The sequence below is a fragment of the Gymnogyps californianus genome, chromosome 6, assembly GCF_018139145.2.
Source record: "Gymnogyps californianus isolate 813 chromosome 6, ASM1813914v2, whole genome shotgun sequence".
NCBI lineage: Eukaryota > Metazoa > Chordata > Aves > Accipitriformes > Cathartidae > Gymnogyps > Gymnogyps californianus.
Window position 1 is genome coordinate 7,085,280 of NC_059476.1, and position 27,040 is coordinate 7,112,319.

General features: G+C 42.1%; 1 protein-coding gene across 1 annotated transcript in view; it reads right to left on the minus strand.

Annotated features, from left to right (window-relative positions):
* The window catches only part of GRK5 (G protein-coupled receptor kinase 5), a gene marked incomplete at its 5' end in the record, with an annotated part of 92,891 nt that extends 66,930 nt beyond the window's left edge, over positions 1–25,961 (minus strand). Inside the window, one exon of the mRNA XM_050898843.1 lies at positions 25,871–25,961. Coding sequence (XP_050754800.1) covers positions 25,871–25,961 — 91 coding nt within the window. The remainder of the gene's footprint in view (positions 1–25,870) is intronic.
* Between the last annotated feature and the right edge of the window lie 1,079 nt (positions 25,962–27,040).

The following is a 27,040-nucleotide window of genomic DNA, read 5'->3' on the forward strand; positions in this document are numbered from 1 at the left end:
CTGTGTTCTTAAATACATCCTTTCTTTTGCATTTGGCTACCAGTTAGAATAGCAGTGCATAGAAAGGGAACAAAAAGCAAAAAAGAGCAGGGAGACAGATTGACTGACTGATAGACAGACAGATGGACAGGTATGTTACACTTCTAGTTAAAAAATTAAAATGACTAGTAGTAAGCTGGTTACCATTCCCATAAATTACACTCGAAAAGCACATGCCCCTGGATCAATGCCTTTAATGAAGTTTTCTGAGCACAGTGTTTGAACTGTTGTCTTCATAGCTGGTCACAAAGCTATTCAGGTCATGGTGGACTTCCAAACTACTTCACATTGATCACAGAAGATGCACCATCACCAAAATTTCCCAGCACTTGAATGTGGTGCTTGTTCTGCAGCCCCAGGGCAAGGGCTGCCCACACCATAACCATGACCACCACCTCGACGAGAAAAGGAGTTTGTCTTTATCTTCTTAAATGTCTTTCAACAATGTCTCTGTGGTAAAGCCAGAGGAATGGAAAAAATCCCTCAAAGAAGTATGAAAGCTCACCTCAGAATTGCCCTGGGAAATTCAGGGAACAAACACTTGGTTGTTCTTATTTTGTTCTGCTTTGGATTGGGATGACAGAACTGGATGATTTCTCCTCAAAGAAGGTAGCTACTGAGATTTTTTTATTTGGGACTTTTATGTCCAGTCTTAAAGATTTTAACTGAATTACCGACCTTATTTTCTGTCTAGTGCTGTTATTTAGACTCCTGCCTGGTGATATTCTGAGTAATACGTGCTGAAAGAAAATTTCAGTAAAAGTTGTAATTTGAATGTTTAAGGTTATGAAATCTACAGAACTGTTGCTGTTGTACATAGCACAAAATAAACATCTCGATTCCAGGAAACTAAAGGAGACATCTTGTGAATCGCTTTCTTAAGACGAAAAGACTTCTGCAAAACTACTCTTTGACTTCTAAACTAGCCTGGGTAGAAACCAAAGCAGCTGTCAAGACTAAACTTTTACCAGGTCAATAAAATGGCAGAATGCATATAGCCACCAGCACAGTCACTCTGCGAATGCATATTTAAGCAGCATACGTTGCTGACAGGCACATAATAAAACTATTCACGGGGATTACTAACTCTGCATGCCGCTCAATAGTCACTGCAAGTTCTAAACATCTCAGCCATTTTATTAGTGATTCCTTTAACAGAATAGTAGATGCTATTAGTTGTTACTTCATTGCTAAACTTACTTTTTTTTTCCTTTCAATTTTTCTCCTGATGTTTTGAAACCCCAAACTTCAAGTACAACAAAACTCCACAATCTTACACTGGTAAGTTATTTTTCTAAGTGTTTGTCAATTCCAGCCTTTAAAAATATTGCAAAATAAGCTCAACCATCAACCTAAATAATCAAAGAGACAATAATACACTGAAAAAAAATAATCGATCCTCAACAATTTTAAGGGCTATCACTGACCTTTCACAACATGGCTAAATTACCATTTAACTGGATCTTTTGCCCAAGTACAAGTGGTCTACTTGTAATAATACAGACACTGAATTTGACTTGGTTTATATGCACAGGCTGATTTGACTGCCTGCTGAGTGACAGCCCCCTCTGAGCAGGCATGAAGGAGTTGAGCTGCTGAGTAAAACTGATATGAACAGTGGAAAAGAAATTTTAAAGTCATTTAGAAACCCCAAATACGCTAAAAGGAACTTGTGCAAGAGGGGGATTGCCAACGGAAAGTATTTTTTTCTCCTTCTTGACAGAAGTCCGCAGTACCAAGGATCTCTTCATACCAAATTATTGAGATGGATGTAGAGAGCGTGGCAGCTGGTGTCCAGACACAAGAATCATCAACAGTCTTACTCAGGTCTACAGAAAAAAACGCAATTTTAGAGAGAAATTCCTCTTCATTCTTATGAAAACTAGGTTGTCATAGGGAAACTGAGTGAGAATTTTTGTAATCTTAAAGGTTATTCTAATATTTGTATTTTTTCAGTTTATCTCTCTTCATTTTTTCTGTCATTTCTTGGTTTAGTTTCACACTGTAATATATATAAAATCTTACCCCTATAAGGTGTTTTTTCCCTGTAACATTTTCTTTCCTAAATTTCAACATACAACCACAAATGTTCACCAACACAAAATAAAGGTGTTCCGATCTGCAAAACAAGAAGCCCAGACTATCACCTCTAAAGCCACTGAAAGAATTTCAGTGGACAGAAGACAAAATTAACAAGAACTTCAACTTGGGTTGCCTACCTCATAATTAGTGCTATGGTATTTAGATGCTGAAAACATATTTAGACATTTTACTTCTCACTTGGAAGATGATACTTCAACATCCCTTCGCACTACATGTTAGACCTAAAGAAATACATCGATAACTGAGATCCTAAGGCAGGTCTGAAGTGTTCTCTTCCAGCCAAGCACCCTTCCAGCCAAGTGCTGACCCACTCAGACGTTGCTTCACTCAAGGATATCAACAAGAGGTCTGCACACACTGCTTGGCAAAATAAGCAGAGTATTAAAAAAACCCACTGAAATCTAATCGGGTTATCTCATTAACTTCTATACCAGACCAACATATGGCAAGGAATAGCACTGGTATGGTAAGAGCAGCATCACAACTAGATGTCATTAGTCCTTTGAGAAACCTGTTCCCAAGTTATTCTGGTCAAGAACGTATAGGGAGGTGGGGTGGATCGGGCTAGAAATAAGCATGGGTTTATTTCCCCCTGTGGGAACTCTGCAACAGCTCATGCTGCCTTTTATCAGCTGGGTGACACTACCTTCTCTCTGTGTGAAGCATCCGCTCTGTGTCCATAAATGTGAAGTGATGCTCACAGATAAAGTGCTCTAGGACCCTTTTCCTGGGGAAAAGGATCACTTATGGGGCAGCCACCCAGGTTGTGGTTGCCCTTTCAATTCTACCACCGAAAAAAGTAGCCTCTTGTGCTTGTACCTTCATGCTGACCTCCAGAATGGGTAGGGTAGATGCTGTATATGGCTTTTTGGTGCTCAGATGTTTAGAGCAAGCTGTCACTTCACCAGCAATATTCTGTGGCCCATCTGCATAGATAGACTGCTCCTTTTACTTCATTAGTGAGTGCAACGGTTGCTGGGAGGAGTTCACAAAGTCAAGATTGCTGTGTGAAATTATACCTTTAGAGATCTGCAGATTCTCCTATGAGAGTGAGATATGGGAACACTAAGTACAGTGAGCTAGGCTGGAAGAGAACCATCAGCTAATGGTTAACACCTACATGCCCAGGACTGAGGTGCACTGTCTTCTGAGTCCTCAGGTGAGCCGAGGAATTGCACAGAAGACAGGGATTTCCTCTTCAGCAGACACATAAAATGTACTTCTATGAAAGGAAAAGGGAAAAAAGGGATGGAAAAGAAGAGTCACATGGCTGATCTGAAAGGAAAGCATGTTTGCAACGACATTGAAACATTAGAGACATTGTTCGAGTGCAGTTCATCCTTGCAAAAATATTATCCTCGTCGTGATGCCAAGCTCGGTGAAAGTATGGGCTACTTGCCATGGAAGTGCCGGGTATTTAGGCTAGACCTGTCATGGGGCTTATTTACTCTCTGCGCCCAACGTTTCAGACACACTCAAGCGTAGTGTTCATGTCTTGGCAGGAACTTCTCATTCATGCATTTTCTCCTGGTCCCCTTTGAGGAGTCTTCCTCCTCCGACATTGCAGCGGTTGAAATTTCATTGCTTGCTGAGAAAACCAACACTGATTAATTTCATCCTACTTGCATGGAAGAGGTAAAGTATGCAGGTCTCTAGCCAGGGACAAGGAAATCCCTGCTGCTTACATGCCACATTGAATAAGCAGCCCATGGTTGAGGCCATTGGACTTCAACAGTCTTCATTCCACCCGCAGGAAAGAAGCAATTAACCGTAGCAGCATGGGAAGCAAACAGGAAGTAAGGCAACACATTCACTTTTGATTAGAGAATTCTTTTTTTATAAGACATAATATTCCACAAGGAAGAACTCAGCTGTAGTGTTACATTGACACACTCCAAATTATTAAAGGAACGTGAGTGAAGTTGCAAAGTTAACTCTGAAAACCTAGGAAAAAACTAAATTAAAGTTGCTCGCGTAGCCTGAATGCCATTCCTCCCTGTGCGTGTGTTCTGGTACAGTCTTTAATTACATCACTGCAAACTGTTTTTCCCACAGGACCTTTGCCTCATTCAATGCACAGAACGGACAGTGCTTACTTAATGAGCAGCTATTCAGTATTTCGTTTTCTCCTCTGGTTCAATGTGTGGCCCTAGACTTTATTTACTGCACACCAGTCAGGCCTGCTCTGAAGACAGAGTGATTCATTTCCCCATGGACCTTTCTGTGGCATTCTCCACCGTAGCCTTTGAATACTTCACACATATTCATGGATCTATTTTCACACCACCTCTGGGAGATGAAGAGGATGTTATTAGTCCAGTTTTACAGATGGGGAACTTAAACATATGAAGATTAAGATAAAAAGTATCCATTGATTGGTGCAACTTGGTTTTCTGTGTATTTAGCTTTATACGCTATTCTCTCTGCTCAAGGCCAATCTTCTGTTTGCTTCAGTTTCAGATGTTAGTACTGAGACCCAAAAATCTCAAGGCAGCTACTCAGAAAATGAAAAATGCACAATTAGAGGCCAACTGTGAAAAACTCATTTTAAGTAAGTGACTTGCCTGTCATCATGTAAGACCTATCCCTGTCCAGTTCCCTAGTGTGCTATTCAATTGCTTTGGCCATAAGACCATTTCCTTTGATGCTGCAAATCCCTATTTAAATTTATCACACACCTTTTACCTCATGCAATAAATGAGTCAGTCATTCTATCGTCCTTTATTAGACAACCCAGTTTCATCCCCAGACTAACTCAGTCTTTTGAACTGACTGCATTAGGGCTCCTGAGGAAGAAAATTGAGCATGTGATATATAGAGAGATATGAATTTAAGCTGCATAGGCAGCCTTAATTCAAAATCCATTTTAGGTGCTCATTGTTTTAACACATATTTTTGCATGTTTAATTTCCTAAGCTTTTAAGGAACTGGAAAACTGGAGAAAAAAAATTGCCCTGGACCAACAGAGAAGCCCTTGCTTATTAGGAAGAGCTCACACAAAAGGATGGGAACTTTCAACTTGGCAACTTGAAGAATGTCCTTTTATCACAGCTTTTCCTGAGCTCTTTCCTAAATTTTCTTTGAAACAGAAACTCCATCATGTTGACACCCATACTGATACCCATACCAGCAGAGCTGAAACAGGGATGTCACCGTATTCACTCGTGCTGCTGGGAGCTGGGAAAGGAGCTGTAAATTGTGTTAGCTGACCATCCTCAGTTCTAGGGTCTCTCTGGACCATGATTCCCCATTTTTTTTCTTTTGTCTTCCCTCCCTAACTTCTAGCCATCTTTCCCAGCAGCACTGCTTCTCCATTCTAGTTGCCCTAAGACAAACAAGTTCCCTCCACTTCTACATTCAATCTCAATCAAAGATAATGGGTCCCAAATCCCCCACCCATCTGATCCCAGGACTTGTCCTACACCGGCAAGATAGTATGCAGCAGTACAAGTGGGATATGAATTTACTGCATATCGGCAGCTCTGCAACAGCTCTCCAAGTGGACATCCTTTGGGAGACATCTGCTAAGACTTTGCATCTCAGTCTGAAGTGGTTAGTTTCTTTCACTGGAGGGAAAAGTATTCAGAGATCCTCAGGATGGGATCCTTCCCTGAAATGCACCCTTAGATGGCCTCTTTCCTTTTTGACTGAGAGGTTGTATAGGTAGATGAGTTGCAGCAAAATAGTTAACCTTTGTGAACTCCCTCAGCAATATGCAATGTACCTAACCTCATCTGAAAGTGGAATAAAGTATCTCGCACTTAGCCTGAATATTTAAGGGAATAGCTATAGTGGTGTTAATTCACCAGTGCTCATTCCCTCAGTGGACTGATGCTGCTTCTTTGTCTTTCTGATCAATCCTGGCTCCCACTTTCAGCCTGTTGTTTTTAATCAAAAAAAAAAAAAAAAAAAAAAAAAAAGCAAGAACAGAAAACATCCAGCATGGAAAATTTCAGTCTACATAACTCTGGCAAAATCTTAATCTTATAATGTGCAATATTAGGCAACCTTAATAATGGATGGTGCTACCCAGCCCACTAGTAACAGCAACCCTTACTCAGAAGGTTTGGCTTTGGGAGGAGCGCATCTTTATTATTTATTATGTGTTACAGGGCCAGTTCTGTCCTGCCTGCTGATGTTTTAGGACCTTGACCTGTGAGTAGTCTCACAGAATTCAGAAGGCTTGACTGGAGAATTCAAAGAGGATGCTATCTTTGAGGGTTATATGGGAATCAAAACACAAGCAGCTTCTTTTCCAGAGATTTTTTTCAGCCTAAATAGATAAACATAAAAGGGCAGAATATGAGGAAAAAGAAGAGAGACTTCATAAGATTTTTGCAATGTTTTGTATAATTTTATGATTTGTAACAATTAAGCATCTCTGTCTGCTTATCAGGGATTAATATTACCTTACTTTCCTTGAATTCCATTTAGTTCTTACATTATGCATATTCCATATGAGCGCTCTCTTCTCTCAATATTTCTGGCACAAATATCAGCCTCTTTGGTAAGGACTCATAAGGTTATGAATGTCTGGACAGCCTGAGTAATGAAAGGCCATTTGGGGCCGAACCATTGACCACAGCTTTAACTTGCCAGGAAGGATAAAACATAAAATGTAAATTAGGTACTAATAACCCATTTTCCTTCTAAATCCTTGGTACAGATATGCAGCATGAAGTACAGATTATGTTTTGAGAGAGATTTTGGAATAATTTGCAGTTAAAAATATTGTATGGGACCTTGTGTTGTGGCTTCAGAAGAGACTGAATTGTGAGTTGTTACTGCTGCCCTTGAACCCACTTCAGTCAATGGAAAGTTTCATTGGCACCTGGATTTGTTGCTTTGGGTAGCTGCCTAGCTACCAGCAAAACCCAGCACATAATACTGTCATCAGGGAAAGAGGAATGTGCAGTCCAGCAAGCAAGACATGCATGGAAAAGTACATTTCTCCCAGTATGTTTTGCAATCTCCATGCTATTCCCTCCCCATCTTCCTTTCCACTGATCTCATCTGTGGAGACGAAGTCAAGAAGAAAATGTAGGAAGTAGCACTTGCAGGGCAAGATCGTTTTACTGCCTGTTGCATGACCAACATCAGCCTTAACATAGCTTTGACCCTCTTAATGGGGCCATCCCCTTGTGAAAAACAGACGTTCAGCTCTACTGTTTGTCAGTCAAGGGATCTGAAGGCAACCTGAGGTTGGTTGGGTGTGTTTAGTTCACACAATGAATTTGCTATTAAAGCTATGGTGTTGCATTCTGCTAGTAATAGTGTGCACTAAACTGTTGGGAAACAGAGTTACATGTTATGCAAGTTGCAACACAATATTTCTGTTGTGTTGTTTTCAGAATACGTATAAAGACATGTTCTTCATGTGTGAACTCCAGCCTCCAATTACATTATGTAAGAAGGCTTGAGTCTCCAGTTCCCCCCTTAGAAACTATTGTTCTTGTTCTGTTCGCTGCAACCCAACTATGAGGAAATGACAAGTTTTCCTTTCTCAGCTGGGCCCAGGACTATCTAAAAATATAACCTGTGTAACTAGCTTCTTGAATTAATTATGTTCCAGGTAAAAATAAACCTGAAATATAGAATGGCACACACATGTACTTGGCCTTAATGAGATCTATAACTGCTTCTCCACCCCACGGCACACATCTCTCTTATGTGAAACCCCAGAATCTTGCTACCTTTCAATAGGTCAGTATGCCTGACACGGCCAATTCAAGCCACTGTTCTACAGCTCAATAATTTCTACCTTTCTTTGCACTTAGAAAATAAGATAATTCAATCAATAGTTTTAAAAATGAAATAAATACCTGGTTTTGGCCTGCAAAGAGGGAAAAGTGTTAGCAAAGCAGACTCTGTGGAGGAAGAACTCTGTAATTCATCAAGGTATGGTTTGGGTTATCTATCAGCCTTAAGTGGGAAACTCCAATGGGAATACTCAAGCACTCCTACATATGCATTTTAATATTGAAAGTAGTGTGAACAGTGGGTACAGCATACTGGGTACCCCACTCAACCTCTTTACAAGGGGAAATCAGTGGCTACCTCGCTGATATGAGACTTAAAGAGAATGTAGGAGTAGATCTCTGCTCCATCCTTCCAGAATTGCCTTGCTAGAAGAGAGATCTGCCTGACAAATCTCCCAGAGGAGGAAAGCAGAGAAAGCGAAGTCCTGCCTCCTCATTCACTCTTCCTGTTATTAATTTGTAACATTATTACTAATGAACATTATTTTACTGTGCTAATGTCTAATCATGGCACAGGACCAAGATCATATGGAGGGGAGCATGGTGCTAGGCACTGAATAAACACAGAAAAATAAGGCAGTCCTGCCCCGGTGAGTGGAAGGGTTTACAGAATACGAATAAATATTCATTGCTTTTGGACGCCTGTCGGAGACACCTTCCAAGTCTTCTCAGGTTCAACCGCTACGATTGATGTAGCAAAAGAGAATCATGATTTATTCGGGTAAAGGAGAAGACTCCCTGAAAACACACATTCTGGCAAAACAGAAACAGACTAAACAAGCCTCTTGAAGAAATATGCATTTGAGAAACTACCCTGATCTAAAAGATCTGGGTTTTATCCTTCACCCATTATGTGGACCTGTGGTACAACAGCATGCTGGAGATATATCATGCAATAATTCAGGGACACTAACACTGTAGAAAAATCAATGATACTGTAAGAGTAAGCAAATAAACCTTGAGATTACAAAGAAAAAAAAGAAAAAAAAATCCACAAGGTCTGGTCTGGTGCATGCTATCATTATTAACGTGAATCATGACTTCATGGTCCTCAGAGGAGAGCTGATGTGCCTCCCCATAAAGCGGGTCTTAGGGGCATATTCATTACTAGCACAGGACAAGCACCACAGTTTGCTCTCATATAATGATCCAACAGTGGCATTTAAGTGAGCAGAATGTAAACACCCAGGCTGGAATTTGGCCATGACACTACATTTAACATCCTACTCTTAATAAGAAATGCCATATAGGCTGCAATGTCCAAGCAGAGCAGACACAAGCTTAATTAAAAGATCTCATCTGATAGTCCCCCACACAACAAACTACATAGACCAGAATTTACAGTCCTGGGCAACATCAAGTGTTGAGTTGACCCTGGCTGCAACTGCCAAATGTGGTACAGCACTTGGAGAACATTTGTTGTGGATGAAAGCAAGCGTATTTTGCCTTGGAGGGTCCCAGGTATGTCCCACAGGAAAAAAAACTGTCTGCAAAAGGCCTCTCTTCCTCCCTGTTCTGTTGGCCAGCTTCCCTTGTGTGTACCATCGTGCTCTCAAATGAACTCACTCATAATGTGACGACAGCCTCCCCATTTTTTGGATGCCAGACTTTAAATGAAAGGAAATTAGGGTATTTGGAAGGTTGTCACCTTATCCTCTGCCAAAGACCAGGAGAATTTTCTTTCCTTTTTTTTTTAGGAGCGGCCAAACCACTTTTGAATCACATAGTCAACATGGTGAGTATGGCTGACTTGCCTTATTTTCCCCAGAATCAATCTACACTGTTCAATGACAACAGCTTGTGCAAATACAGGCAGCAAGTCAGCAAAGATATGACAGAAGGAAGACATAAAATTTTCAGCACAATTAAGAAAACTGGTTTTGGTTACTCTCATCCATCAAGACTGATTACATCAGTAAGGGTGGCAAGGCCTGGCTCTAGTATGGAATAATCTGCCTGCATCTCTCACAAATGATATTTTCACTGAACAGACCCAAGACAGCGTTCACTTCGCCTTAGGTGCCTGTGTTGACACAGTCTGATTTCATCCATTCTGTCGCCTGGTCCTACCCTTGGCACAGCCTCACTGAAGGTATTGTAATACTCACATTTCTCTATTCAGATAATTCCCCTCTGCATCCATCATTGTGAAAAGTTTTACAAATATTGCAAGATACTCCAAGAATTCATACCAAGTCCATTGATTTCCTTGGAAACTGTGATACTGTGGAGTTCTCCAGATCAGACAATTCATCTAATTTAAACGATTTCCTTCTCTTTTTTTCACAATTCAGCATTCTTGTGTGGCATTTTAACTTGTGATCTTTCTCAGTTTCTTATCAGATTTTCCTGTATTCTTCACTCCAGCCTTCACATAATTTTCTCATTAAATAACTGAAATCATCTGAAACAGACCATGTTTTTCAGCCTGTACTCAGAGGGACCCAAAGACTTTGAAAAGCTCAGTAAGCAAGGCCAGGGCCAGGGCTTTGCTTACTAAGCTTTAAATTTCCCATGTAGGTATCCACATTTCAGTTGGAATATATTTGGGTTCCTCAAATCAAGGGAAGCTAAGAAATCACTGATTAACAAACTCTGAGTTGTTACTGCCCACAGTTAAGACAGAGACCACTTTTTATTTCTTGTGTCCAGTATCACGTCATAGCCGCACAGCTCTACATCAGTCCAGCTATACTGGAGGCATTGACTTCATTTTTGGATCCTATGATTCTCGGTGTCTATGAGTAATTGGCAGCTGAGTTCTGGGTAAGAGCAGCAGTTTCAAAGAGCTACAGTAGGTCATTAATAATAAGAAATGCCTGAAATGAAGCCTTAAAATATCCTTTCTCTAAAATTAATAGGGGTATAAGTTTCACTTGCTGCAAATTAGAGACCAGGAGGTCCAAGTAAGACCTACTTTGTAAGCACTCTATTTAAGCAGAATAGACCAACACCATGAAATGACCATGCACATACAGTTTGAGATAGCAAATGCCTACTAGGCTACCCCAGCTGCAACAGGCAACAGCGTGAAACACCATGGCATGTTCATCTTCAGTTTGAGTGAAGCCCTTCAGAAACTTTAATAGCTCCTGCTACTTCTTAATAAGCCTATTCTGCCACTCTTTTCAGGCTGTTCCCATGCACACTGCATTAAACCACCTGCAATTACACCTGTAATTCATGGACTGCTTGGGAAAGGCCCTGGACAAATAGCTTCTGTTTACCCAATGAAGAGATCACAAGAGCTTCCACCGGTACAAAACCAGAGTGCCTGTTGTGGTGCTGGTTTTGTTCTTCTTGATTTGGTTTTGCCTTTTGATGATGTGTTTTCATGGTGGCATTAACGTTTTACTACTCATCTCAGCCTCATGCTGCCTGAGAGATTACAGTTTTTGTATGCACTTTCCATTGCCTTGAATTAGAGCATGATCTTTTACCATGACCATAGCTCTGTCATTCTCAGACTCTTTAACCCTGATCTGTTTGATTCTAGGTCTGAATATGACCCAGAAGCCACATTCCTTGTGTTGACTGATAATGTCTTCCAGGCCACAGATAACTATTTGTCCACAGCAGTTCTTTCAGATAGGTCAGCTATATTTATTACAGCACATTGACCACATGTCCTTCCCCTTCTTCAGCGACAGAAGCTGCAGAGCAATGCCAAGCACCAATTCTCTGACCACAGGGACTTCCATGGGAGATCCACGTCACTCCTAGCTCTATTTCACATTCAGAGCTTTGATGGGACAAAAGGTTCATCACATCTGGACAGCACTGGATGTGCTCTAGGGCAGCTGAGTGACAGGCCACTCCAGTATGATTCAGGGACATAACTGGAGCTTATAAGCCTGGGGTGAGAAATTAAACTGATTTACTTAAACATAATGAAAAAGCCAACATTTACAAGAGGCCAAATTGAAGGGGGCTGTTTTGTCACTCAGGTTCAGGGCTGGGTTGGCTTTGCCAAGTGGTTTTCTCCTTGTGACTGATGAGAAAAAACTGTGGGCTTGACATTTGAATATGGACCTCTCTACGGTGATTCATGCCTCTGCTGGCTTCCCACACGCCATCTCCCCTTTCAAATGACTGAGAGCAGCACGACGCTTTTCAATGGGTTTTTCTTCCCAGGTGCCCTGTTCGAGACATGCGCTGCAGAAGGTCCCCGTGACTGTCATTAGCTAGCAGTTGAGTTGCAGCTCGAGTGGAAAACACCGAGCAATAACAACCTAAATACCAGACATCTGCTGTCTCCGTGCCCCAGGCCATGTCACTTGCAATCACTTGAAGAGCTCAGTATCAGCTCAGCGGTGTGGGCTGGAGAGCAGCCGGAGCTGCAAACGCTCCTGGTGGAAAGGTTGTCTCCTCTGGAATGCACTTCCCTGCTTCAGCTCTAGCAGCCTGGATTCGTGACCTCCAGGTCATGCTGTAGGGTCCATCTGCTTTCCCAGGGTCTGAAGGAGGAGGAGGAATTTGGGAAATTACAAGGCTACTATAGGAAATGCTTAGTCGTAGCATGGCAGGAAGAGGTTGTGCCTTAAGACATTGACTCAGTGGGTAGAAATTGTACTGATGTTGAGTAAATCAAAAGCAGAATGGGGAACTGTTACTGAGTTGAAGAAACAAACACTTATTGACTTTGTGGGACAGAAGATAGAGGACTTTTATAACCTGGTAAGTAAAATTGTTCTGATTAAGGTTTTAAAGTCTGTAAATAGAAAAAGAGAACTAGCAGAAAACATAGATCTGGCGGGGGGGGAGAAAAAATTCCATTAAGGGATTGTTCCAAGAGCCCACTTAAAATATTGAACGCTGATCCCTTTGCCTTCTAGCTCCTTAAAAGAAATCACCTCTTACATCATGCCATTCAAAACGAATTATGCTTTCAATTTTCCTTGTTTCCTGCTATATTCATATTAAACTATTACACTATATGCAGGGAAGAATCCAGCAAAAGCAACTCATCTTGCTGTATGCTAGGAATAGTTTTCTTCACATGGCTTTAATGCTGAAGACAAAGGTCAGCAATTTACCCCAAACAAAGCACTGGAATTTAATCTTTCCTCTGCTTGCGAGCAGCACACTTCCACGGCCTTCACAGCGTTCTTCAATTACATTCCTACTGGAAAGTAGGGCTTTAAAAAACCCTCTATAAAGGCTGTTCAGTTTTTTTCCTGAGAGACTTGAAGCCATGAATACTGTATTAGGGAGCTGCCAAGTTATCTGCAGAGGTCCTCTACCATTTTACCTCTTCCAGAGACGCTTGTTTAATTAATGCATTCCACAAGCTGTAGGGCTTCTCACAGCTGAGGATTTCTTCTGCTTCGACGCACGACTGTGCTGGAGGGAGAGGGCACGGACAGTTCATGTCAAATCTTGCAGCCCCCTGACCAGCTTTGCCTTGCATACGGACTGCGTAGCCTGGAAATGCATCTCAGAGCAATACATGAAACCAACAAACTGTGCTTTGAAATTGGGAAGGAAGGGGAAGACAGCTGGAAATGTGCACTATTTAAAATGCTGTAGGATGAGAAACAGATGCTGGCACGGCATTTGTGGAGTTGCAAGTTACACAGCTTATGCTGGCAGTTGGCAAGCTAAACTGGTATCAAACCCATAGCTATGCAAAACCCACCACCACAACTGGCATCCAGGCTGGCAGAGCCAGCCAAGAGCGAGCAATATCATGGGCGCCAAAATATTCTCTCTCTTGCCGTTGTACCTCCGCCCTGGAAAGGACCAGAGCAGAGAGAGGGAAATGAGACTGCACCTGTCTGGGAGATAAACACAACATCTCCCTTTCAAGGGCTATCTGTGCATTACCTGTCACCAGGACTTAAGTTCACTTAAATGAAGGGAAAAAAGGGAGGGAAAAAAGCGAAGGTGTGTATTTGCTCTCTAATTCAAGTCTTGATGATCCATATCTCACAGGAAGAGCCTCCAGCTTAACTCCCAGTGCCTTCTCTGCTCTGAGGCAGTCGAAGGAAAGGGTTTCTGATCCCTCCCCGATGCATGTTGTAAGTGGGTGAGTTGGCAGCAAGATGAGATTCCCTTCCTTATTGCTGCCTACCAAAAAGGGAAACCCTGGAAAACTGCCAGATCTGGGGACTTGTTAGGGAAATACTAGTTTGCTGATGGGAGGAAAAAAACAGATGAGGCAGAATTCCACATAATTCTGCCAGCTAAAACATTGTTTTGACTTGCATCAGTAGAGGGAAGCTATCAGCTCCTTTACACAAAGGATAAAGGCTTTTTGGGAGACGTGATTTAGCATCATCACTCCCCAGCAACTAGTGAGACAGAAGGCTAAAATCACTGGGGCTTAGGAAAAAAACATAATCTCTCCTTGGGGATGGAGAAGGACAAGTTTTCAACTGGTCTCATACCATATGAGAAAAGAGAAAATAAAGGAATATCCTACCTACACTATGAGTTACAGTGAGCACTTATGGAGCTCTTTATAGATTTCAAGCAGTCTATAGGTGCTTACTAGTAATTGATTGCAGGTGATGGTTACTTTCCATGTAGTTCAACGGTGCTATTGAGAATAAAATCCTATCCCTTTTTTTGAACCAGGATGGCAGGTCTCCGTCAGAGCTCCTTTAGGATTTGGAACAGGGGCCAGTGCCAGAAAACTTGCGAAAACCACAGGGCTACAGGGTGGATCCATGTCTTCCCTCTCTCTGTGCTGGCCCTGTTGTAATCCCAGTCTGTACTAATGCACAAAGCCCATTGCAGCACGCAGTGGGAGTAACCACAACCTTGTGTGACCTTTGCGTTGGCAGCTCCTCTGCAGAGTTTGAAACTTCGCATTGCCGCCTTCCACTCCTTAAGATCTTACCTAAACAAGTTGATTTTTAACTCATAAGAAAGGCTCTGGCCCCCGAGGAGACTTTGAAGTAGATTCTAAAAAAGACATCAGTCCTAGTCATAGGACTAGGGGTTGTCCATGGCAAAGAACAGGGAGAAAAGGCTGTAATTCTCCCTCGCAGCTCTGACCACTGATTCATAGTCACATTGGCATAGACAATACTGGCATAGACAATATTTTTAGAAGGTTTTATTATTTTTTTTTTCCATAGAAGATAATGAGGTTATGGCGTCCCACGGACACCCACAGTCTGCTGGGCAGGGATGAAAGCAGTCTCAGAAGGAAAGAGTCTCTACCTTGGAGGAAGAAAGCCGCTGTGTAGCTAAGGACAGTCATGAGGTCCACTCCCAACACAAGGGCTACTAAATAGCTGCTCTTTTCATGCTGGCTTTTTTCTCCTCTCCCAAGCAGTATGAGCCTCAGGAATACTCCCACTGACTATGCAAAGGGGATGTACCCTTATTTACCTACAGTTGTCTCCCCCAGCCCACCCGCTCTCCTGTCTTCCATTCTCAATCCTCCTTGGGCACAGATCTGGGGCACACAGAGGCCTCCAGGAACCAACAGTGCTGGTCTGTTCCCACCCCAGGGACAGGTTAGCTCCCTCCCATGAGGGGCCCAACCTGTCACCAGCATGGAGGTCTTTCCCAAAGATATCTCACCTAGCTACTCATGCACAGGCTTAGCAGGTTCAGCCAAAGAGATCTGAAAAGGATCTTGCTTGAAGTGGCATGGCTGCCAGTTGGCTTTGGCTGTTGGAGAGCTCATCAGCACGAATATGTCATACTTTGCTACATTAAATCAAATATTCCATGCTATTCAGTAAGTTCCCCACCATAGGTTTCTCCCTTTTGTGTTTTAGAGTCAGCAGTGTACCTTTGTAGGGTGTCCTTACTTCTTAGACCTCACTTGGGGCTCGGTGTGTTGAAGTCACTGCTCATGAGACAAACTATACCTACGCCAAAAGGTCAAATGCAATGAACGTGATACTGAAGTGCTGAATATTGTTTGTTTGGACTGATCAGAATATTTCTGAAGTGACTTATGCCAAATTCTTCCTGTGCTCAAAACCATTTTTCTCCATAAGCCATGTTTACAAATGCCTAAAATATTTTGAACCAAGAGTTATGAAAGTCTGAAAGCACTTACTTACAGAGGGCTGTTTCAACATTGCAAATACTTATATGTAGTTGAGCCAGGTCCTGTTGCTCATGAGAACAGCCTTCACCAATCTGTCAACACTGCCTTGTCCTAACTTGTCCAAGCGAGAGCTCAGAAAATCAATGTGACGTGAAGAGACCCTCAAGGTGCCCCTGTGCAAATATAATGCTGGTGCAGGGCAGGAGGATGGTGAATCTGGCAGGTACAAAGAAGTTTGTAACTATTTGCAGAGAATATACTGTTGTGAGTCATTTCATACCATAGAGACTTCCCATCTTTTGGAACTAATCAATCATTCTTCTGGAAAGGTAAAAACCTTCACATTTTTCTTAATATACTAAATTTAATTGTGACTTAAATGTCTTGGTCCATAACATTTTTTAAGGATTGTAAGACTTCAAGCTTTTTGTTGAGCCATTTTTGCGCTGAACTTTACCAATTCCAGGACAACAGGGAGTTCTTCAACAAAATCAAATACCAGCTTACCTTCCTCCCCAAACTTGGGAGATTTTTCATAGTTTGCATTATACCATCTTGCTCTATAATTTTGTTTCCCTTCCCTACATTGGACTTTCACTCATCCTTTCCATTGCTTCAGCTAAGAGACAGCAGTTTAGGGTAGAGAATATTTTATTTTACTTGTCTTAGAATTCTCTGGCATTGGTGTAGGATGGTAAAAATGTGATTAATAAGCAAATAAAAGTACTGGCATAACCAGGAACTCTATTCAGAAATGGTCTCATAACTCCTGCTTTGACCCTGCCAAGTGAGGGTTCTATTTTAATATCAATATTTAGCAGAATTCCTGGCCATGCCCCAATTTCTGATCTACAGAGCACAGAGAAATATTTCCAGTTATCACCTCCAAAGTGTTTTCAAAGCAGCATATAGTGATTACCTGAAAAATAAATGGAATCTCTCAATGACTTTAGAGATTCAGCCAAACCACCAAAAAATCAGGCTTTTAACATTCCCCACGTGAATTTCCCCACACTGTGTCTTAAAACCAGAATTAAAAGTTATGTGTGGGATTATCCTAAAAACTCTCAACCTCTCTTTTCCTTGAAAGCCAGAAATCAAGAGCACTACGATAATAATGGGCCAGATTTGCACTAAGGCACGTTATCTGGGGTCTCGCCTCAGATGTGGATTTACAAGAGGTATGAATCCCAACCCTGTTAACCCACAAAATAATTTGCAGTGCCTTATATGATATTTAAAACTGAAATATTGTATTTATATTCATTTTATTGTCCATTTGCACTGTCAGGAAAAGATAACTAAACCAGTGGAACTGAAGTGCACAGATCAAGGACCTTCACAATGAAGGAAGAAGTACACCTCGTGCTGAAAAAGTACACTTTGTGGCAAAGAGTGCTTCAGTAAAAGAAGTGCTACAAAGATAGAAATAAAATTGAAAAAAAGAAATACAAGATTGCTTTTATATTTTGCAGATATTCAAAATAGCATATATATAAAAAATGTGAATTTTGCTTCACTCAAAATACTTTATGGACTTTGCGTGACTTTCATATAAATTAAGACTACCTCTTATTTTCTGGTTTTAAGTAAAGAATAGGATGTTTCTTTTTCTCCTGCCCCTCTTCCACCAAAGAAGGGCATGGAAGGAGGAAATAAAAGAGAAAAATGTCATACTTCTAGCATGACTGTTCCTAGTAAAGCCTAAAATGAAGCCCAGCCACAATCCTAGAGGCCTCTGTAATGACTACCAGAAGCCAAGTCAAAATAATGCTTCCTCTACCAACTGCTCCTAATGAATTATTTCCCTTGAGAAGCATTAACTTAGGTTAATCCCATCCCTCCCTAAAAGCCTGAATGCATCCCCAAAGGCGAGGATTTCGGGCTGCTCATCCCATGAGCGCACTTCACAGCATCCCTATGATGTAGGTCTGGTAGATCTTTTCTCTCTTCCCTCCCCACAGTTCCCTTCTTGCATTACAAGAGGGCTCCTGTACAATTTAATTTAAGGGAAACTTTCTCACTGACTCCAGCAGAGCTGAACAGAGTTAACCAAACCAGAGGCTTGCTTTGCCCTGCCACCTTCCTCTCATCACTACCAGGAGCAAAGTTGAGTGAGTTCAGCAGGGAGAAGAGTAAGTTTTTATCGTTAATATAGCCCTACCTCTCATTCCGCATATCCAGCAAATGCTAAATTGGTTTTAAAATAAATTTCCTTAACAACCAAGTACTACTATTTAACAGGACCCGTGAGCACTTCTATAGCATTTTACAATTCCAAATCACTGCATAACTATTAATTAGCCTTAATGACTCATATTACCTAATAAGATAATGAAAAACCCTGCAGCTTACAATATCTACTTCTATTTTCAGTGAGAGATGAAATGGATCTTTTAAATATTCTCTTCTAATTCCTTTTCTGCATATCCCTGTAATAACTTCTGGAAATAGTTCAAAGTGTGTCGTGGCATTTTTTCTTGCTTCTTAATTTGCAAAGACTAATTCATTGCACCAAATACAGTCTTTGCCACAAAATAAAAATACAGAGGTTTAGTGATAATATTTGTTCCTTAGGAGGCTTTCTGTTGAATGACGACTGGTGTGGACTCACTGTTTGGTAAGGAGATGTGGATTTGCTGCCTGTTCTTTATGGAGAATAGCAACGTCTTTCTTGGTTTCTTTCTGGGTTGCCACTGCCAAGGTAATACTTAATGGATTAAGTCTTGTGAAATAAATTCTGTAAATAGAATGTGGGCTGAGATCATTTCAACTCATTTCCCCTGCGTCCCCTTCCCGTCCTGGAAGCTGTCAAGTAAAAGCAGCCTGCAAGCAGCCTGTTCTCCCAGTGTTAGTCTTGAGTCTCACTAGATGCATAAAACAGCTTGTTTTTCACATACTTTCTGTGATGGCATTAAAAAAAAATTGCAAGAAAAAACCCAACCCTTCTCAATTCCACCCGTCGCTATAAACTGGATACAGCTAATCTTGCAAGGGCACTAAACATTGCTCTGTTTGTCCATCATTAGAGCACTAGAAACCTATGTCTATGATAGAATTATAGTTCAATCTGAAGGATTTTAAAGAAAGGAACTGAACCAACTGTGGGTTTGTAAACAAACAATACGGTTTTGACGTCAGCCGTATCATTTCACGTGCTGGAACAGTTTCTACCATGTGGCCAGTTCCTGCCCCTGAAAAGTATCTAATTTAATTTAGATGTATTCATGATATGGGACAGCACATCAAATCCAAGAAACTACAGGGTACTGCGGAAGGCAAGGTCTATGCTGGAAAGATTGCATAAGCCGTACTTTGAAGGAGCAACAGAGACCTTTTGGCTGAAGGAAGAGAGGGGAAAGCTGTGCCTACTGTAGAAGAAAGAAAAAAAGAAAGTGAGGGGGAAGGGAAGTGTACAGAGTGGGGACTGTCAAGGAGAAGGACTTTGTTTCTTCTTTAGAAATAAATCAGTTCAAGGGTTTTTTCCTGCATTGATGTTATCCAAAAAAATGTACATAACTTTTTCCAGAGCAATAAATCCTATCCGCAGCTTTCGGCAGTTCTTCCAATTTTGCTTTCAGTCCTTCTTGGGTTCCTCTCTCTCTGTGCTCTTTCTGTACTTGCCCCGCAGACAACCACCATGGAGGACAACTCAGCCGGGGAGATCTTCTGTTAGGTACCGCTCCAGCATCAAAGGGACTATCCACCCCACAGCACCACGACTAGCCCTTGAGTCCTGGTGCAATAAGTGTGACCCCAATGGGCAATGCAGAGCCCCTGTGGCAGGAGCCCCACTCCCTCCCCTAAGCACAGGCAGCCTGGGCTGCTAACAAGCACCTAGGTTAGGAGCTGACACTTGGGTGATGCAAGAACACCAGCAAGATATCATTTTGCTATTGCTGATAGTGACTGAAATATATCTTATGCTGCAGTTATCTAAGGGCACCAATGTGGGAAAATTTATTTTCATACAGTGCACAATTCTGATTGCTGAAAAAAAACCCCATCTGGTGTTAAGTGAATTTAAAAGGATTCCCTATGTGGATAGAAAATTATTTGTGAGTCTATGTGTTTATCAGCTTGGGCTTTAAATGATATGAATTTCTCTGGAAACATATTTCAATGAACAGTATAACAATGATACAGTAGGGGGGGGGGGTTGTGGTTTGGGTTTTTTTTTTTACTAGATAGTATTTTCTACTCCACTGATTCCAGTTCTCTAGGTTTGCAGAAAACTTAGTGCCTCCCAGAGGTGTTGTAGAGCTCTGTGCTGGGTACTCAGCTCTGGCTGTATGCACACACACACCACCAGCATCTTCCCGACACAGCTACCCATATGCCTACACATTTGGAAAGAAAATAGGAGAAAATTCCCCTTGCTGTTATTTCATGCCACAGAATCCTGACTACTTGTTGAAAAACTACTTCCAATAAAAATGTAAGTTTTTTTCCAAGGAAAGCTGATGCTTTCTACAAAAAAAATATTTCTCAAGAATTCAAACTCTAGTTTTAGCCAAAAACATGAGACCAGCCTTAGGTGTAGTATTCAGACCGATACTATAAGACAATCACAGAAGTTATAATCAGTTGTGCTTGTGGAAGGCAACTGATGGAAGCTCGTGGAAGCCTTGTGCAGTGGAAGGCAAGCTGCAATTCTTTCCTTTGATCTATTTGTTGGCTTCAGGAGTACATTTCTAAACCTTGCTTTTTAATCACTGTAAACATCAGAGCTGAAGAATTTAGTGGAGAGAAAATTGGCTACTTCTTCATGGTTTTGATCAGACTGGGCTTTTGATGCCTTTTTTTTCCCAGTTTCAGTGCCTGAGCTTTATGAGTGACACCATCACGTAGTCTCAGATTCTGGGATCTGCACATGCACTGTATTTCTTTGCCTACATCTCCGTTCCCCGAGTGGATACATCCCCCGGGTCTGACACCTTCCCCAGCCGCAGCAGGGCAGGGTGCCACGCAGACACATTATCCCGTGATGAGCATCAATATGCCATGTTGTCACTTGATCTCTCAGAGGCAGCTTCCCTCACGAGTAAGCCTGGAAACTCACACTTTTCTCTTCCAAGACCCCTCACCCATGTGTTCATCTCTGCAGCGCTGGCAAACCTCTGAAGCCAAGGAACCCGAGAATTGCTGGTGGGAATTCATGAAAGATGTCCCAGCACCGTGGAGCAGAGCAGAGGTGCCCAAGCTACCTTTAAACGAGATAACCGCGGTATAGTAGCAGTCTTTCTGCCACAGGATGGAGCTCAGTGCAGGCTGTAAAGCATTTCTAGGAAGCTGGATAAATACTCAAGCATCTCTCTGTCACTGATGTCCATACTGCTGCCTCTTGATTGCTATCAGCACCCATGCTGGCGGCTCAAAACACCTCATTTAGGTAGGTCTGAATCCCATTGCAGAGCCTGCACCATCAGTATGCCTCCAGGCAGATAAATTCCAAAGTGACTGAAAAAAAATCAGGTAGGTGAAGGTCTTGATCATGTCTGAAAAAGTACAATACAAAAAAAGTGGGGGGAAAAAAGAGCCAGCTTTTGTAAAAAGTGAGCATGTGAATTCTGCGGCTTCGATTTTTTCCCACTTACTCTGTTCACCATCTCTACAAAGCGTTTCTCACACAGAACTGTATTTTTAACAATGCTGAAAAGAACCTGACAGAATTGGAAGCTCAAGCTACTTTTACCCTGGATAAATGGGACGCAAATGTCACGGAAGAGGTTAAATGGCACAGTGAGGATTTTTTTTCTCTTTTTAAACCAAGCATGGCAAAATTAGTATTAATGGGGCTGATCTTTCTGACTGTGAAACCTCACTGAATATAAATATTTAACAAGAGAAATCATCAGAGTTCTCCTTCTACCTGAGCACAATGCACAACCTGAACCTGCTTTACTGAAGGAGTTAAAGTTGTCTGCAATAATGCAACAAAGCACTCTATGCCATAAACAGCAGACACATTCTGTGGCAGTTTCCCCACAAACTTCAATCTATGGGGAAAAAAAATCTTGATTTATTATATAGCATTTGGACAGTTGTGAAAGAAAATTTGCCAAAGATCAGAATAATCAACTCTTTCACCCAAGCAGTTTTTTTATGGAAGAAAAAAGCACAGAATGGGTCTGAGCAAAATAAATAAAAATTCCACACTTTTAACCAACAGAACCTTTTGCGTCATTCAGAAATATTTACAGACATCCAGAATCTTTTATCATCAAAAAGACTCTCTGGCCTTTAAAACTACAACTTTTGCTTATATTTTTGTTTACTGATGGCCTTTAAACTAGTGGGTATCCCTAACTTGTGGCATCTCTTCATGCCGTGTTTGTCAAATGTAGGAATATTTAAAGCTGCGCCTTGCTATTTTTTCCCTTCCCTTGAAACACCTCTCTTTTGCTAAGCTATCATCTGTGAATTGTCAAGATAGCAGAATACCATCTACTAGCAGCATCCATCATATAAGTCATTGTCATGAGTGTCTCAAACACCAGTTTTCAGCGATTGAAAGGGCTGCTAACGCCAATACTGACCTGGAAAGGGCTAGCTGTTTTAATACAATTAAATACAGCCAGGAAGAGGGCTGCAAATAGAAACATACATTAGCCATTCATAGTATACAAATATACATATACAAGCCTCTCTCAGAGCCCAGTAAAGGTATTAGCGTAGCATCCCTGTTCCACTTGCCTATTTAATTAGCACACAATGAAGGCCACTGAGTTTCCCTGCAAAAGGTGTTGCGTACTTTGGACAAAAAAGAAAGGAGAAAAGAATTTGCTTTTAAGTGCAATCCAAAAAAAGAGCTCCTTGGCTAAATGGCACTTTTAATAAAGATGTTTCCAGTGTTTGTTTATTTATCAAAAGCCAGTGTTTCTCTCGGGTGTTTTGATTTTTGTTTCTGTGCACAAGAAGGAGGGGAAAAAAGGGGTTACTAAGCAAGTCTTTCAGTAAGACACCAGATGATGGATAGTCAAACACAGAGTCTCCTGTAAACACAGAGGGAACCAAAAGGTATGAACTGACTCATAATTGTGTCAACACAGGTCGCAGACCCTTGGTTTATTTCAGCCTTCCTGTTTTTCACAGATTTCTTTTCACACTACACTATTTTTTTTAAGACACAGACTCTTTTCAGTACACCTTAGTGGGGTGCAAAAGCACACACGTTTTTACACCAAAATGTGGGCATCTACACACACATGTAGGCTGTATTGCCACAATTACAGCAGCAGCATTTTCCATCCATAGCTTACGGCTGCATTAAACTAAGCCGTGCCTTTCTTCACAGCAGTCCATGCCCGCTCTAAATCAAAAGGTCCATCCCATCCCTGCCTCCAGCTTTTCCACGGAGGCTCTTGGGAAGCATCCAGAAAAGAGGAGTACAACAAAACCACAACAGCCTAGTCCTCCAGTTCATGCAACCCTCTAAGACTCGGTGTGATTTTTTTTTTAACCAAAGTGGCAAGACTGCGTCTGACCAAAAGTGCTGGGAGGCTGACACACAGCAAAGAGGTCTGGGATGAGCAGAACCTACCGGTATTTGTCTTGCTCTCTAAACACATTGAATTGAGGTTGTAGCCTTTTCCTTGTATAAAGTTGTGCTTCTCTGCTGGGTGCCTATTTCCATAGAGATTGGAGGAAAAAGACTCTCTGGGGTCTCTATTTCATTATCAAATTTGATTGGCACTGAGCAGTGGGCTAAGAAGTTGTTAGGGGAGGGACTGATGGGCAGACACACCAAGCAGTTGCATCCCGTGCAAGTCATAGAGCAGTTAGCTGACCGGTGGTTCAAGAAGGCTGTGTCAGTACCTTCCCTCACAACATCACCTGCGGAGATGCCTTGTCGCCTGAAATCCTGAGATCCTTTTAAAGGACTTGCAGAAAATAACAAATGAAGATGGGTTAATGCCAAGGGAGTTGTTCTTCCTCAGCAGAGACTGTAAAAGAAGCGGTTTAAGGTCAGACTGCAACGACCGGTACTTGTCCCTGGACGTCCATGAGCCACAGAGAGCCCAGTGCAATGGATCTGCTCATGCCACAGATCCATCCTGAGCACCTCGGATCAACCACACATGTGCAAACAACTTAATGTTATGGACCCGGAGAGTCTGGCTCATCCAAGCTGTGTCAGATCCTCTGTATGAACAGCAACTGTTTGTCTGGGATGTTCCAAGCTCAGCTAGATTAACTGAAAAATGGTAGAGCCAGCAAGGACAGATGACCTTACTCAGGCTGAGCAGTGCCTCATTCCTTGTGTAATCAAATCCAGCTCAGCAGGAAAGCTACTCAATTAAAATTAGAGTCACAGAACAGGGATTTGGACCTTATTTCCCGTTGTGTAAAAGTCAGTTGCTAAAATTCCCAGTCAACGGGTAATCTTTGCAGTGAAGCCAAATCCACCAAGAGCATCACAAGGGCTCTTGTTCTGTTACTTCACCAATTCATTCACAAAAAAAATGCAAAACAAATTACATTTAGGACAAAGCTGACACCAAAAAAATGCCAGAAACAGCATTTCAGAAACAGAAATCATTGACAGACTTAATTTTTTTAAGACTACTCATTTTAGGATATTACACCTTTGTGAAGAGCAAGCATTTTATCTGGTGCCGTTTTCCCCTGTAGGAACCAAGGTTGATGGAACAACGGAGAGGATTCCCTATGCAAATTACAATATATTGAGTCAGATTTGCTTCCAGCAGGTTTTGTACCTTCAGAAATTGTTCCAGGGTTTGTGAATTTGTCGAGTGGCCACAAACTGGGAAAACCCACGCTCTTTTCTCCTGCCTCCCCCTCCTTTCTTTACCTCCTTTTAGCTCTACAGCAGAAGATGAGGGAAGCAAAATTTACTGAAGGAGACCATGAAGAGAGTTTCAAAACATTCCACATATTTTCTCTGCATAAACACGCTGTGAATTTCGAATGTAAATAGTGCCAGGGCACTGTCACTCAGGCCCCAGGAGTTCACCCAAGTTAGACAAATTATGCTGCCCGTTATCTCAGTTGTTACAGTTTCTTGCCTTTCATTCATTCATTGCCAGTGGCTGGATTTTATGTCAGTGCAGGGGAGAAAAGGAGCCTCAATTGCTCAAGTTAACATCTTGTGCTGAGACCAGTAATACTGGGCTTTCCAGTGGAGAATGCACAAGGAGATAGCTGCTAGCCTTGTTTGCCAAGGCAGCAGTCAAAAGAATGCTGAAATTTGGCAGGTATGAGGAGGAGAAATGCTGTGTTATGGAAATGGCCCCTGCAAGCTCCCTTCCAAATCTGCAGTGTTTGGCCCACATCGATAAAACAAACAGTAATTCAAAAAAAATTTTTACATGTCCTATAAAAAACTACATAAAGTGGTGTTGTGGTTGTGGTTTGAATAGAGGATGATACTGCTGAGCAAACCTGCCTGGCAGAGGGCAGTGGCTGTTGCTTCAAACATCATATCCAGACCATAATTAATATTAACGTTCAGCTACATCAGCAATCTCTCTGCTTTCATCGTCTCATTTCCTCCCTGATAAAGAGCTACTTATTACAAGGGAATGCAGGCTGCGATGAGGGGATTCATTTCTGAATGTCCTTTTACAGCCATGTTGGTCCTGGTAGGTACCAAGTCAAAGTACCTGTTCCATATGCCAGGTACTGTCTAACGGTAAAGTCCCTTTGGCTCCTAGAGCCTGTGCATGCGAAGGAAAGGGCCTGGCCGCTGCCAGCCCCAAGCCCTGCCTTGCAAGTGCGTTATGCCAGTCTCTCCTGCCTGATCCACAGTGCCTTGTTAGGAGCCAGAAAATGTTGAGTTTGCATGGCAGCATCATGGGAGGTATACACATTGCATGCCCATCTCTAAACTGATTCCATTTAATGATGAGTACCTGTAATGTCGTTCTGCTGAACCAGTTTTGACAGCTTGTTTTATTTATGCAATACTTCCAAAGAAGGGAAAAGCTCTTACCTATTGTTCTTCGGAGATCTTCACACTGGCTAATGTGAGGGAATTTCAAGATTTCCTTCCACTTTTTGCTTTTGCCTTTGCGTTTCCCTCCACCCCCTGCAGAGAAAGAAATATCAGGATTAGATTTCTTTGGGGGCATAGCCTCATCCAGAGTTTACCAGCCCAGTCACAGTTCTTATGGATATCATCAATAATTAAAGCTGAGACATTGTGGGTAGATGTACAGATCAAGTCTAAGTTTGTCTGGGCTGAAACAGACCAAGGAGGCGGCATCTGGCAGATGATCAGCTTGCTAAAAGTTGGGAGTTCAGGCTTGTGGCCCACCAGGTCCAGTTCAGATGACAGTGCTGAACAGTGCATCTCCAACACCATCTCTGCCCCAACTGACAGCCATTTCACACGAGTCAAATAATCTTGTAAAATTACGGGTCACATCTTTTCAACCTGGATCTCCCCCTTCTGGTTTTGGGATGAGCCCTGATTCCATCCCCAAAAAAGTGCTGGAAACTGAAGACCAAAATTCAGTTCTTGCCGTCCCTCCCTCACATTACATATACTGCCAATATTACCGCTGATGTTACACACTCTGGTCACTACTGCTTCCACAGGAGAAGACCCATGGGAGAAAACGAATATAATATCCTCATGAGGAGAAAATCTCTTTTTGGTTCTTTTTTCCCCTTCTCACTCTTCCCTGAGATTTCTTGAACTGGACTGTCCTCAAGGTGAATGACGTAGCTGGCTTCCTCCAGCTCTGGCTGAATGAGGTCCAAGCCCCTCAGCCTTTCCATGCTGATGAATCTCCCTTATCAACGTCCCTTCATAAATAGCTTGCTGCAGGCATCACTGGCATCTCTAGGTGCCACATCTGAGCTTGCAAGGGGGACGCCTTCTGCACTGGGCTCCGACCAGTAAGGCTAGCGTTTCCAGCATACCTTATTTTGCTCCTTGCTGGGATCACTAGACAACACACTGCCTACGGGGTTAGGCTCCCTCAGCCCAAGCAAGCCTAATGCAGGCTGACATGCTGTGCGTGCTCTTCCCCAGTGTCTGCTAGACGGGCACTCAGATCTGAAGCAGCTCAGCCTAAGAGGAGATTTTTAGATTTTTCTTGCCTTTTTTTTTTTACTGTCATTGGACACTTTTTTACTCCAGCCCTCACCTGGGTTT